The sequence below is a fragment of the Magnolia sinica genome, chromosome 5, assembly GCF_029962835.1.
Source record: "Magnolia sinica isolate HGM2019 chromosome 5, MsV1, whole genome shotgun sequence".
Classification (NCBI taxonomy): domain Eukaryota; kingdom Viridiplantae; phylum Streptophyta; class Magnoliopsida; order Magnoliales; family Magnoliaceae; genus Magnolia; species Magnolia sinica.
In genome coordinates this window covers 111148260-111163615 of record NC_080577.1, presented here as the reverse complement: position 1 = coordinate 111163615, position 15356 = coordinate 111148260, and the positions used below count along the sequence as shown (strand labels likewise).

Sequence of the window (15356 nt, the reverse complement as noted above, 5' to 3'; positions counted from 1 at the left end):
CCCTCTTTCCGTCCACGCAAAAATCATGACCCTGAATTTCTGGTGGAGGTGATTGCTTTCAACCGTCTGATTATGATATGATGATAATCGGTTGTGAAGTGTCCCCACCACAGGAACTGAGGTGTGACCCTGGGCCCACCGTGATATATGTATTTTATCCACGCGGTTCATCTGCTTTTACAGCTCATTTAAGGCAATAAGCCCAAAATCGAAGTATATCCAAATCTCAAGTGGACCACACCACAGGAAACAGTAGGGATTGAATTCCTACCGTTGAAAACTTGTAAAGGCCACATACCTTGTGGATCAAGCTGATATTTGTGTTTTACTGTCATCCAGGTCTGTGTGACCTTATGATTTGCATGAAAAATAAACATTACTGTGGGAACTAGGAAGGTTTCAATGGCGGGTATCATTATCCCCTCTGTCTCTGGTGGTGTGGTCCACATGAGCTTTGGATATGCTTCAATTTTGAGCTCATGGCCTAAAATGAGCTGAAAAAACTGATGGACCGCATGGATAAAATAAATACCTTACTGTGGGCCCCACAGAGTCTTTCAACCACCAGGGACCCAATTCAAGTATGGAAAGGACAGGGATTGGGCACTACCCCTGTTCCAGGTTGGGCACAGGCAGGGGCTCTGAGTGGCCCACGTGATGTATGGGTTTTATCCATATAATCCATTGATTTTGCAATATCATTTTAGGATGTAAGGCCAAAAATGAAGCAGATCCAACGTTCATGTGGACCACACCATAGAAAGCAATGGTGATAATGACACCCACTATCGAAACCTTTATAGGGCCCACCGTGATATTTATTTTCCATTCAACCTGTCCATAAGGTCACATGGACGTGGATGGATGAAGGAAAAACACCAGTATCAGCTTGGTCCAAAATATTCCATTCCAAAAATTGAAAGTTTGAAACAATGGGGACTTTTTCTATGATTGGATGCTGTTACTAATTTATGATCTAACATGGAAGTTTCATTTTCCTATAATGTATCTTAATTTTTGACCTAATTCTTCTTTTGATTGATTCAAACCCCACCATGATATGTTCTAGATACTTGCGCCATACATTGCCCGTATTCATGGGCATTGTCTCATGATGAACACAAACATGCCTACAGAAAAATGCTCTCTTGATCATTAGTTTTCATAAAATTCTTATGAGAACTTTTGACGCATGATGTGATGTGTGCACAAAATCTGAACAGTATTAAATTAGTAATCTCCTAGGGGCATGTTTGGGCAGTGGGTTAGAAGGGATTAGGTGGGATGGGATTCATCTGGTCGAGTGCCAATTCCACACCATGTTTGGGAAGAATGGAAAACCTTGGAATTCCACCAGCTTGAGTGTGTGGGGTGTGTGTGTGCGTGTGTTAAAAAAAAGAAGGGGAGGTGGGGGCTTGGGGAAGCTTGGAATTAGATTAGATGAAATTGCATTGTCCCGTGCCAATTTCACTTAATGTTAGCAAGCTGTGTAGGTCTCACCATGATGTGTGGGTTATATCCACACCGTCCACCCATTTTTCGAGATTATTTTAGAGCATGGGCCAAAAAATCAGGAAAATTTAAAGCTCAAGTGGACCCCACCATAGAAAGCAACGGGGATTGAATACTTACCATTGAAAACTTCTTTGGGGCCACATAAGTTTTGGATCCACCTCATTTTTAGGCCCATGCCATAAAATGAGGTTACAAAACAAATGAACGGTTTAGATATAACACATGTATGTTATTCTCAGCAATTTCAAATGATGGTGGGTATATCCATTCAATGTACCATCATATTACCAACAATTCATGTCATTAATCTTATCCCATGGCAACAGGGGACAATCCGTAATAATTATATTTTTTGAATCCCATCCCACCTAATCCCTTTTAAACCCACTGCCCAAACACACACTAAAATTTTAATGGGACATGACAAAGTAAGAGGTAATTAAAGATGCCAGAGTTTCTACTTTAAGATGGCTTGTTAGATTTTTGGATTAGGCAAGAGGCTGGTCCTACGGTTTCATGAGATGACTCATCTAATAAAATGCCCGGATTTTATGCTCAGGTAAAAATTAGTGTCAAAAGTTCTTATAGAATTTGCTTATATGTGTGTGTGGGAAATGGTACAATGAGGTCGACCTGGTGGGAAGTTACCATGAGGTTGAGCTGTGTTGGCCGTACCATGATGTGTGTCAACCATCCACCCCCATCAGTCAGATGCACCATTCTTTGGTGGACCATGGGGTTAAAATTCAAGTCAATCCATGACTTGGTTGGGCCACACCACATATAAAAGTTAAGAGGAGTTATCCTCCCATTAAAACATTCATAATTATTTAATGGGCTCAGCAAGATGTGGTTCACAAATTCAACCCATCCATTGTGTGTCCCACCTTTTTTTTTTAACACATGCACACACACACCCCACACACTCACACCTTAGTGGGATTTCACCACCTATGGACACTCGAACCCTTGACCCCTTGACTGGGTGTTGAAACTCTTAAGAGTCTACCACCGGAGAAGGAGTAAGGATCCGTTGTGTGTCCGGCCTACTTCAATGAGGGGTCACACTAAGTTTCAGCTGCATCCAAAATTGATATGGGCCCCACCAGTATTTGTAAATGTTTTAGGCATGTCTTCATATGGTTTTAGATGGCCATCCAAGTTTTGTATACAGCTGGTTTTTAGGATATCCCATAACCCAAAGGGGGCCCATTAAATGCACAGTGTTGATGTTAGATGAAAATCATGGTGGGACCCATATAGCTCAACCTTATGGGAAGTTCTCGTGAGGTTGACCTTATGGTACCATTCATGGCACTTTTTTTAGAACTTATCATACGTGATGTGACTCTAAAATCTTAACGGTCCATGCGAAGAAGCACCTCATGAAACCTCCCGAGCTCAATTTTTACTTTGATCCAAAACTTTAGTGAGCCATGAAAATTGAGAATAGTTTCCTTCCTTGATTTGTATTTCTCTTTGCTATGGCCCATTAGAATTTTAGATAGGATGAAAATTTGTCCCTTGAGATTTCATGGGATTTCGCATCACATGGATCATTCGAATTAGACACCCATGACATGTGTGTAAAGGTGCGCACGTGGGTAAGTGCCTAGGTGAGCATGACTCTCTCTCTCTCTCTCTCTCTCTCTCTCTCTCTCTCTCTCTCTCTCTCTCTCTCTATATATATATATATATATTGGAACTTCCTATAAGGTCGAGTAGTGCGAGCCCCACCATAATGTGTGTCAAACATCAACACCATCAGCTAAATGGGTCCCCTTTAGGTGATGGGATATCCCACAAATCAGTTGTGTATGGTGCTCAGGTGAGCCACAACGTCTAAAACCATGTGAAGACATGCTTTAAATATATAAAAGCACTTAGTGTGGCCCACCTAAGTTTTGGATGTAGCTGTAACTTGGTCTGACCCCTCAGCCAAGTGTGACGCATGCAATGGATGGGCTGGATTTGTGAAACACATCTCAGTAGTGCCAATAAATGATTATGAATGTTTCAACGGGAGGTAACCTCTCTCAATTGTTGTATGTAGTGTGGCCCACCAAAGTCATAGATTATCTTGATTTTTAAGTCCAAGGCCATCATGGAATGGTGCATCTGACTGATGGGGTAGATGTTCAACACACATCACGGGGCCCACACAGCTCAACCTCATGCGAAGTTCCCTTACATAGAACCATTTCCCACACACACACACACACATATATATATTCTAAATAATATTATGAAAATTTTGAAAATCTCAATAAAATTCGCCACACCCATGTGCATTGTATCCTTTATCCTGGAATTTTTATCCAAGAAATAAGGCTAGGTTGGGCCCACCATGAGTATCACGTTTGTACAAAAATCAGCCCTGTCCAGGCTTTAAGTTATGGGTAGCTATTTGTCAATAATAAAAAAATGCAATTGCAGTTCATTTGATGAGTGTAAATAGCTACCAAGGTTGGATCTGACATCCCGGTTGGACGGTAGCTTATGGTCCTTCTAGAAGGTATCAAGTCCAAATAGGTGGACCATAACTTATGGTCCACTTAACAAATAACTTTCTACTTGTGATCTGATCATGTCATCCAACTCTTCTAATGGTTTGGATCCAACATGAAGATTATCTTGTGCAAAAATCAAAACTATTCATTTATCAGAGTATAACATGGAAGAAAATAATGTCTGGCCGTTTATAAGTAACAAAATATAAGTGTGGTCCACTTGTTAAGTGTATATAGCTTATTTTCATTTTAGTGATCGTCGTTATGAAGAAAACCCATTGGATGGACTGGATGTCACATGCACTAGAAAGTTTGGAAGTTATCCTCAGGATGTACCGTAACTTATGGTCCAACCAGTTGGACTCAGACCTTCTCTCTGTTTGTTTTTTTTTTTAATACCTCACTTAGTTACAGGTATTTTGGATTCCGGTACCTTCTGTTCCCTCTTTCCATCCACGCAAAAATCATGACCCTGAATTTCTGGTGGAGGTGATTGCTTTCAACCGTCCGATTATGATAAGTTGATAATAGGCTGTGAAGTGTCCCCACCATAGGAACTGAGGTGTGACCCTGGGCCCACCGTGATATATGTGTTTTATCCACGCGGTTCATCTGCTTTTACAGATCATTTAAGGCAATAGGCCCAAAATCGCAGTATATCCAAATCTCAAGCGGACCACACCACAGGAAACAGTAGGGATTGAATTCCTACCGTTGAAAACTTTGTGAAGGCCACCTACGTTGTGTTTCAAGCTGATATTTGTGTTTTACTGTCATCCAGGTCTCTGTGACCGTATGATTTGCATGAAAAATAAACATTACCGTGGGAACTAGGAAGGTTTCAATGGTGGGTATCATTATCCCCTCTGTCTCTGGTGGTGTGGTCCACATGGGCTTTGGATATGCTTCAATTTTGAGCTCATGGCCTAAAATGATCTGAAAAAACTGATGGACCGCATGGATAAGACAAATACCTCACTGTGGACCCCAAAGATTCTTTCAACACCACGGACCCACTTCACGTCTGGAAAGGACAGGGATTGGGTACTACCCCTGTTCCAGGTTCGGCACAGGCTGGGGCTCTGAGTGGCCCACATGATGTATGGGCTTTATCCGTACTATCCATCGATTTTGCAATATCATTTTAGGATGTAAGACCAAAAATGAAGCAGATCCAACGTTCATGTGGACCACACCACAAAAAGCAGTGGTGATAATGACACCCACTATTGAAACCTTTACAGGGCCCACCGTGATGTTTATTTTCCATTCAAACTGTCCATAAGGTAACATAGACGTGGATGGATGAAGGAAAAACACCAGTATCAGCTTGGTCCAAAATTTGTAGTCTCCAAGAAATTTTCAACGGTGATAATTTGATCCCCACTTTGTGGTCCACTTGAGTCTCGGATCTCCCTGGTTTTTAGGATTATAAGCTAAAATGGTATCTCAAAATGGATGGACGGTTTGGATAAAACCCATACATCACGGTGGCTCCTTGGGCCACCATGATCTTGATCGGATGGTCCTCAAAATTGTATGTTAACCATCCGCTTTCCAACAACAAATGGATGGTTATGATCCTATAGTTATAGCAATTCCTCTGATGCATTGGTAAACAGGCAATCCAGGCCGTTACATACAAAATTCATGTCTGATTGTTGGCCTTTTTTGGTGGTAATGATCCAAAGAGTCCGTTTCTTAGGGATTGATCGGATGAAAAGGGTCCTCTGATTGACGTGAGTGTTTCATGTTGGTCCATGGAAAATGAGCTGGCCTTAATGAACGGTGATCCATAGCTCAGGCGGTTAAAAATCCCAGGTGAGCTGTACGGGGAACAGTGGAGATGAAAGTCCCACCATTAAAATCATCCAAATTGTGTGTGGGGTCCACCGTGATGTTTATATGCCATCCAATCCACTCATCTGACGTACTACACCAGGATTTTTAGAATCTGTGAAATCAGGACATCCCAAGGCTCATCCGAGCTACAAAAAGTGATTTTATTGATGTGGCCCACATAAGCCTTGGATTTGATTGATTTTAAGGATCAACCGTGAAAATGTGACGTTTCACCTGATGGACGGGGTGGATCTGATGGACACTCTTCCCTACATGGTGTTCTATTGGTTGTAGGCATGCCCTGTATACGACTATATCGTAGTCAGATTATTAGTTAAGACCCCAACAAATGATGATTAATCAAATGATTAATACTTTGATACTCTGATGGAGTATGATGGATGATATGCGTGCACTTAGAAATTACTCAGAAATTTCTTTCCTGGCATACCAAAAATTCAAAGTAATTTGTTCTTATTAATGGCACCAATTTATAGGTAACATGAAAAGAAAAATATTCTTATTGGATTGTTGGTCATTTATTGGACAGTTAGAAATGAAAAATATTCAATTATCTTATTTCAAAAAATAACCTCCACGAATCAACGGTTATGATTGTTCAACTAACCTGATTTTTATATTGTAACTTAACTATATAGTGGGTTTCACAATTTAGCTTGTTTAATTCGAATAAATATACGGAGTGTACCATTTCTAAGTGCCTGGGTATCAAGAGTCAAACTCAGCCGGTGTATAAAATAACTTTCTTAAGCACAGATTTTCAGGCCAACCAAACCAACCAACACCCGCATCATACCCCTCTCTCTCTCTCTCTTGTTCCATGGCCAGTAGCCTACCCCACCCACTGATATTTTCAAATTCCCCACGACACAATGACTTTCTTGTTTCATCACTAATCAAAATCCATCTCTCTCTCTTCAAGAACTTGCGTATACACCATCTAGTTTCAACTTTCTAGACCTGTCATCATTTTCTTTTCTTTCTTTTTTATCTTTATCTTTTTTTCTTTCTTCTCAAAGTATCTATATTTGACTATCTCCTGTGGTGCAGTTTCACTGTTCTATCTACCTATATATATGCAACCATTTGTACCAAGAACCATAGAAGTATATCTCAGTTCTTTCTCTTTGTTGCAAGAGATACAGCAAATTTGAATACAATCCATGTGGGTTTGATTGGTTGGCTTTTTTGGGTGTCAGAGGCTTTTGCTTTTAAGGATCTCTAGCTATCAGTTCTGTGTTGAAAAATTCTCTATCAGTTGGTGGACATGGTTCTGTACTCTGACAGTCAGGTATTGTAAAGGAGGCTTATTTTGTTTTTTCTTTTTCATTTTTTTTTTTTTTAATTTGGTTTTTCATTTTCTCTTTCACATTGCATGGTTCTTTGGAAAAAGTTGGATGGTTTGAAGTCCTTGGGGTCCCCTGTTGTGCTTGTGGCTGCACTCTGTAATCAAAACCGTCCATTGGGTGTGACCCACTTTGGTGAACCATAGAGTGAGAAACCCGCTTAGGAAATCAGGTGGACCCCCCTGTGGCCCGAGAAGAAAAAGGATGGTTCTCATCATCAAGGATCCCTTGACATCCCAACTTTCTCACGGTGGGAGATCTACGATGTGGCCATAGTATGGACGGTTCTGATTATACATGCGGTTCCCATGCATGACAGAGTACGTACAAACCCTTTGCACATGTTCTGGATTGCACTAGAATTGGAAAGGAATGACTACTCTCTCTCTCTCTCTCTCTCTCTCTCTCTCTAAACCTGTTTTCCTTTCAGTTGATGGTTTTCCATTTCTGCTCCATACATTTCACTGTTCTGATACCTTATTTTCCTTGCATTCTTCTGCTATTTTTTCCCAAAACAGGTGGTGAGAATTTTCATTAGTTTCTTTTGAAATATTCTTAGTAATTATACATTCAAGGCTAACAATACATGGTTCTGTTTCTAACAGTCATGCAGTTCAAGTAAACAGAAATGTCCTTTCTTTTTGTGGACATTTAAGGTCCTTGTGCATCTGGATGTGAATAATGGGTTCATTGTTCAATGATCAAGACCGTTGATCTGATGAGATATGTGGATTAGGGACACCCAACAAAGCGCTACTAAGTCTGGTGATCCTGTCCCTTTGATCAGAGGCCTACAAACAACCATTCAAGAAAATTAGACAACAACAGTACAGAAAATATGCCAAAGATTGGATTGATAGGATATTCCAATCTGGAATGTTTTCCAGCATCCACCACCCACAGTGAGAATATCATATCAACGGTATAGATTGACAAACCATGGGCCCCATTTTCAATGAATGGACACATTCACTCTGTAATTTCTCTTTTCTCATTTCCTTGTAATTTTTAGTAAGTGGGTTTCAAGAATTTTCATTAGTTATAATTGCAAATCTCCCATTCTACTGCAAGCTTCTGTTTTCTCAGTCCAGCAACCAATTTTCTTTCTGTGAGGCCCACCCAAACCGTATTCTGTGAGCGCTACCTCGCTGTACATGAGCCACATCAGATAATACCATTCATGTGATTCTCACTTCCATGGGCCATCCATTGTATGGTCTACTTGATGAACAGTTCAGATCACAGAGCGTGGGCCCCATGTGCAGTGGATAGCGCCCCAAGGACCAACGGACGACGGTCCCACCGTGCATTATCAATCCTTTCTGTTTTCTCTCATGGGTCTTTCTTGCTTCCTTTAAATATTGCTGTTTTTTTAAAAATTTTATTCAGGTTGTTGATCTTGGAGACTCTGTTCCAATGGAGAATTCCTGCGAAAATGGATTCGAAGTCATTGTAAAACAGAGCGAACCAGCTCTTGTTCCTCCTGCAGAGGAAACAGAGAAGGGTTTGTACTTCCTCTCGAACCTTGACCAGAACATTGCGGTAATCGTCGAAACGGTTTACTGTTTTAAGGCCGACGACAGAGGAAATGACAGAGCAGTGGAAGTTATCAAGGAGGCATTGGCAAAGGTCCTGGTTTCCTACTACCCGCTGGCGGGCCGCCTCACGATTAGCTCAGAAGGAAAGCTGATTGTGAACTGTACTGGTGAGGGTGCAGTTTTCGTCGAGGCAGACGCCAATTGCTCGATGGAACTGATTGGAGACATAACAAAACCAGACCCCACAACGCTCAGGAAGTTTGTTTACAGCATTCCTGGTGCAAAGAACATACTCGAAATACCGCCATTGGTGGCACAGGTCTGTGAATTTCTTTATACATCTTTCAAATTTTCTCAAATTTGAATTTCTGGCAGTGATTTTCAATGATTTTGGTTGTTATGTCGATGAGTTTTCCCAACATGTTAAAATTTCAATCAGTTCGGATTAGAATCTTCACCATCAATTTCTTAAGTTGTTTAATTCTCGGGTGAAAAGATTAGTAGAAACTTGCATCTGTACCAACAAAAAATAAAATGAGCGAATTCAATTCTGATCTTGCTTGAATTCAAATGGGAAGACGAGGGTGGATTTGGCTCATGGCCATTTTAGGAGCTGAGAAACATCTTTCTGACTTTGCAATCTCCACTGGTGTGTTTGGTTGCACCAAATACTATCATAAAATTTCATGATATTTGGTGCAACCAAACGCACCATATGGTTGAATTTTGAGAAATCGCAAAATGGGGCTCTTTTTTGCATTGTATAAGTTGCATTAGAAAGAGTTTTTTCATATCCACATGAGTATTAATGACAGATCAGTGTACACGATTGAACACATGGATCCTCCTTCAGGGCCTCAGATATCCAGTTCCTTGTGGGCCATGATTATAGGCGTTTCTACAGTCCTGTAATGGATGAAAAGATTTGTGGCCCTGTTTTGCACTACGTCAAGCATTGTTTCATGATTTTTGGGAATTCAACTAAGAATAAGAATACAAAAAATCATGAATTCTAGCAATCTGAACTTGGAAGATTTCTTACATTGATGCTTTGTCTTCAGGTGACCAAATTTAAGTGTGGAGGATTTATTCTTGGGCTGGCCATGAACCACTGCATGTTTGATGGCCTTGGTGCAATGGAATTTGTGAATTCATGGGGCGAAGCTGCCCGAGGACTCCCTCTCTCCATACCGCCGGCCATTGACCGGAGCATCCTCAAAGCGAGAACCCCACCCAAGATCGAATTCCCCCACCACGAGTTCGCTGAGATTGAAGATGTGTCCAATGCTGCCAAACTCTACAAGGATGAGATGCTCTACAAGTCATTCTGCTTCGACCCTGAGAAGCTCCAGCAGCTCAAACAGATGGCCTTGGAAGACGGAGCCGTCGGGAAATGCACTACCTTTGAAGTGCTCTCCGCATTCGTGTGGAGAGCTCGGTGCAAGGCATTGAATCTGCAACCTGATCAGCAGACCAAGCTCCTCTTTGCTGTCGACGGGCGGTCTAGGCTCGACCCACCTCTACCGAAAGGCTTCTTTGGGAATGGAATTGTGCTAACGAATTCCCTATGCAGCGCAGGCGAGCTTCTCAACAAGCCATTTTCATTTACAGTTGGGCTAGTCCAGAAGGCGGTCTCGATGGTCACAGACAGTTACATTAGATCAGCTGTCGATTACTTCGAAGCAACAAGATACCGCCCTTCTCTTTCCTCGACTCTTCTCATTACAACATGGTCTAGGCTATCTTTCCATATAACTGATTTTGGGTGGGGAGAGCCTGTGCAATCAGGACCGGTAACACTGCCTGAAAAGGAAGTGATCTTGTTTCTGTCACACGGGAAAGAGCGGAAGAGCATAAACGTGCTCTTGGGTCTGCCTGCGACCGCAATGCCGGTATTTGAAGAACTGATGGAGATCTGAAAATCAAAATATCATTATGTATTTTAATTGGGTTATTAGCTGTAAGTACGGCTGTGTGTAACGGCAGCCTCTTATATGCAGCGGATGTATGTAGGATATATGTTCTTCTGGTAATAAGGTTCTCAAGACCCAAATTGAAAATCAAGAGGCAGAGATATTTCTTTGCATTGATTTCCAGGAGAGATTGGAGTTGGGTCTTTTACTTTTCTTCTCTTCTACATGTATGTGAGTTCAACAAAGGTTTGTTAAGAACCTGAGATTTGTATCAGTTGTGTTTTTCAGTTAGAACTGTTGTGCCTGTAATGTTATTCTCCCCAAAATACGATTACCCAGATTGCATTTTCAGCCCTGTTTGGTTGCGACTGTGCGGATTCTGTAATGGAATTTGAATTTGTATTGAAACTTCAAACATGGTTAGATTTAATTGACCAGACAAGAGAAGCATAAATACAAAGCTAGAACTATGGATGCATGCTTTAGAATCCGAAAGTTTTAAAATAAGTCCAGAGTGCATGAAATGCTATTTTAATAACAACAAGAGTGGAAATGAGGCATTAGTTAAGATTGCTAGTGCATAAGTATTCAAATGACTGTTTTGATATCTTGGGTCGACAGGTCAAGAGAACGTAGGGATTGAGAAGGATGTTACTCATAGAATTCAGGTTGGGTGGAAGAAGTGGAGACGTGCCTTTGGATTTCCATGTAATCACTGTATAACAATTGAACTGAGTGGGAAATTTTACAGGATAGCTATGAGAACGGCTAGAGGTAGGCATCGAGTCGAGTTGGACCGGATTGGGTCCAACTCGACTCGATCCGATTTTTGCAAGAATTTGACTCGAACTCGATCCGATCCGGGACCAAGTCTAACAGGGCTGACTCAATCCAATCCGAATCCTTGCTGGCCTGACCCGAACCGATTCCAACTCGGTCAGGGAAATTGAGTCAGATCAAGTTGTGTCTGTCCGGTCGATTCAAACTAGACTGAGTCAAGCCGAGTCGGAAACTCTCATGCAAGGAAGAAAACGGGAGGAAAATCAGGAGAGAGGGAGAGAAAGGAGGAGAGAGAATGAGAGGAGGAAAATCGGGAGAGAAAGAAGGAGAGAAACGAGGAAAGAAAGAGGGAGAAAAAGGAGGAGAGAGAGGACCTCATGCGGCGCCGCTCGGGTAGGGATGGGTTAGGGTTCGCTGTTTGAGTAAAAGAGGGGTAAAAGTAAAAGTTTAAAAAAAATTATTTATACTACTCAACCAGACCGGATTCGATCGGATTGACTACTAACCCGAACTCGACTCGATGTGCGGTCGAATCTGAGTGGGTCTACTCGATCCGACCGGTTCGAATGAGCCGGATTTGTTGGTTCGGGTTGGATCCTACCCAGCTCTAACAACGGCCATGCCTCATGGAGAAAATGTTGGGCAGATGAAGAACATCATATTCATAGGACAAGTATAGTTTTGATATGGAGCAGATTGCAGACACTTTCATGGCAAAGATTGACTAGAGAAGGCCCAATCAAAGGCAGAAATGATCTAAACTGTCAGAACCTTAAAATAATTGTATCTCACAAATTGGGATGAATTTTTTGACATATTATTTATGATTTTGGGTAAGAGAACCTACTTAAACTAACTAACCCTGTTACACCAAGTTGCACACACCGGATTTGTGAGATTCTATCAGATTGACGGTCAAAAGTCCCATTTATTTTCGATTTTATTATAAATAATAAGTTTTAGTTCAAGTATAACTTTTGATCGTTTGAGTTGTAGAAGTTGTGCCCAACATAATATGGGCTTAGAAAAGTTAGGATAATAACATGGTTAGGCCAAATTGGGTACATACTATTTTTGGCCAAAAACCATGCAGTGGGCATAGAGGTCATATATAAATAATAACTTTATTATTTATAGTAAGTCATGTTTTTAGGGTGTTTGAGTCTAAAACTCCGTCCTAGTTTTGAGTTCCTTATTTAAAGAGTTATTCCGAATTTATTAGAAATTATTTCTACTTTTATCTCTCGTGGATTCGAATAAGCTCTGTGAGGAGTCCAAAGAGCTCCGTAGATTTAGAATAGATATCCCTTGAGGAAGACAGTGATCAACCTCATCATGTTCCTCCATGCATCAAGTTGAAATAAGGATGTTGAAATCGATGAGTAGCATGATGAGGGTGGATATAATTATAAAATGAATGCATTCAACAAAGCTTAGGAGTGACACCAATGGATAATAAGATAAAGGAAAGTACACTTAAATGGGTTAGTTGTATACAATTGAGATTAAGAACTACACTACTTAGGAATGAATTTTTAAGTCAGACACTGTAAAAAAATTAAGTGAAATGTTCTAAAAAGACGTGGGAAAGGTAGTAAGAAACAATTTAATTACTATTATCTAACTGAGGATATTGCATGCCTTTGATAGAGTGGAGTAATAGGAAAGGATTCATATGAGAGACATCTGCAACCTTAAACCCTAAACCCTAAGCTTCCATTAGTCAGGATAAGGCTTTGGTGATTATGATTATTTCCAAGTTAGAATTGAAAGAAATATATTTTAATTTGAGGGACACTTGTAAACAAGGGCATGAAAAACAATGTCTTTTCATCTTCTCTCTTTTCATTTTCCGTGGGATTAAACCTAGTGTCCAAAATTGAACACAAACAATACACAAAGATCGTAGTGATTATTTGAAATATAATGTTATGAATGAACTAATACATGACTGCCAAAAAAATCACAAATTCCAGCAACGTGAACATAGAAAATTTCTCGCCTTGATGCTTTTTATTCAGGTGACCAGATTCAAGTGTAGAGGATTTATTTTTGGGCTGGCCACGAACCACTGCATGTGTGATGGTCTTGGTGCAATTGGATTTGTGAGTTCATGGGGTGAAACTGCCCCCGGCCTCCCCCTCTTGGTCCCACTGTGATGTAGAGCGGGTCATGGATGATTTCATGGCCAAGATGGATCATGGAAGGCTTGATCGGAGGCGGAAGTGATCCAGACCGTTAGAACTTTAAAATAGGCATATCTTGCAAACTGAAATGAGTTATTCAACGTACCTTATATATGATTTTGGGGTAGGAGAACTACTTTAGCCAACCAACCATGCTATGCCGGTTTCCCATGCCGAATTAGTGAGATTCCATCACATTAGCTGTCGAAAATCCACTTTATTTCCGTTTTTACTATTTATAGTAAGTTTTAGTTCGATCATAACTTTTAATTCATTGAGTTTTAGGAGTCGTGCCCAACATAAAAATGACTTAAAAAAATTTCAGGAATAACATGGTTAGCAAAATTGGACACTTACTATTTTGGTTGAAACCATGACGTATAGTAGAAATCATGACGGACTATAAATAGTAAGTTACAGTAACTCGTGATTTTAAAGAGTTTGAGTTGGAGTTTGATTTTGAAATTTCTTACTAGAATTGATGTCACTATATTAAAGGATTGTAAACTAGTTTTTATTATCAATCAAGTTATTTATGATTTTATTAGAATTTGTTTCTTTTTCCCGTGGAAGCTCTATGGATTCGTACTAATTACCCCCCAGGAAGACGGTGATCAACCTCATCACGTCCACCCCTAGCAAGACGGTGATCAACCGCATCACGTCCATCCCTGCGTCACACCATCCCTTGACCGGAGCATTCTCAAAGCGAGGGACCATACCAAGATCGAATTCCCCCACCACGAATTCACCAAGATCGAAAACGTGTCTGACACCACCAATCTCTACCAAGACAAGGTGCGCGACAAGTCCTGCTTGGATCCTGAGAAGCTTGTGCAGCTCAAACAGATGGCCTTGAAAGACAAGGCCCTTGGGAAATGCACCACCTTCCAAGCGCTCTCCGCATTCGTGTGGAGAGCTCGGTGCAAGGCACTGAAGCTACGGCCCGAACAACAGAACAGGCTCCTCTTCACAGTCGATGGGTGGCCTAGGCTCAACCCCCCGCTCTCCAAATTCTTCTTCGGGAACGGAATTGTGCTAATGAATTCTCTATGCATCGCTAGTGAACTTCTTGATATGCCATTTTCATTTACGGTCGTACTAGTCCAGAAGGCGGTCTCGATGGTCACGTACAGCTACATTAGATCAGCCGTCGAGTACTTTGAAGCAAAAATATACCCCCCTTCTCTTTCCTCGACTCTTCTCATTACCACATGGTCTAAGCTATCTTTATTATTATTTTTTTCTCCTTCATATTTATTGTAATGGGATTGTATATGTGGTGCCTGTATTGTGTTATATATATATATATATATATATATATATATATACACACACCGTTGCTTATTTGGTTGAGCTTTATGGGCTCGAATTTGGGCATTTGGTCCCACCCCTCGCCTTTAGTTATTTTTGAGCCCATCAGGCCATTTGACTACTCTGGGTTTTGGGGCACCCTTGTTGAACTTGGTTGAGCCTCGAGGCCCTTAAGCAGTTAGATCAAAGTGGGAAGCTCTAAGAACCACACATTTACTGGGCCTTAATGAAATCAATGAGTTACAGCTTTCTTTTGACCCAACTTTTGGCTCCCCTTTAAAAGATATGATCCAATGGTTCTATTTTTTCTCAATTGGTGTTTCGGAATAGGTGGTCATTTGTTCTGATGGGGTCTCAAATTTCAAATTATTAGATGAACAATATTGATCAC

The 15356-nt window shown here is 40.9% G+C and overlaps 2 protein-coding genes across 3 annotated transcripts; both read left to right on the top strand.

Moving 5' to 3' along the window:
* The first annotated feature begins 6716 nt into the window (after nt 1-6716).
* Nucleotides 6717-11036, top strand: LOC131246699 (omega-hydroxypalmitate O-feruloyl transferase-like). 2 transcript variants are annotated; one of them, XM_058247052.1, is made up of 3 exons: nt 6717-7179; nt 8624-9091; nt 9834-11036. In XM_058247052.1, the coding sequence occupies exons 1-3, from the start codon at nt 7156-7158 to the stop codon at nt 10689-10691; spliced, it is 1350 nt and encodes a 449-aa protein (XP_058103035.1). In that variant the 5' UTR covers nt 6717-7155; the 3' UTR covers nt 10692-11036. The 2 variants fall into 2 exon arrangements, with proteins under 2 accessions (XP_058103035.1, XP_058103033.1); XM_058247050.1 differs by lacking the exon at nt 6717-7179 and adding an exon at nt 7655-8156.
* Nucleotides 11037-13194: 2158 nt separating this feature from the next.
* On the top strand, nt 13195-14917 carry LOC131247158 (omega-hydroxypalmitate O-feruloyl transferase-like). Its single transcript, XM_058247591.1, has 2 exons — nt 13195-13608; nt 14323-14917. Exons 1-2 carry the CDS (start codon nt 13397-13399, stop codon nt 14915-14917), a joined length of 807 nt encoding a protein of 268 aa, XP_058103574.1. The 5' UTR covers nt 13195-13396.
* The last annotated feature ends 439 nt before the right edge of the window (nt 14918-15356 follow it).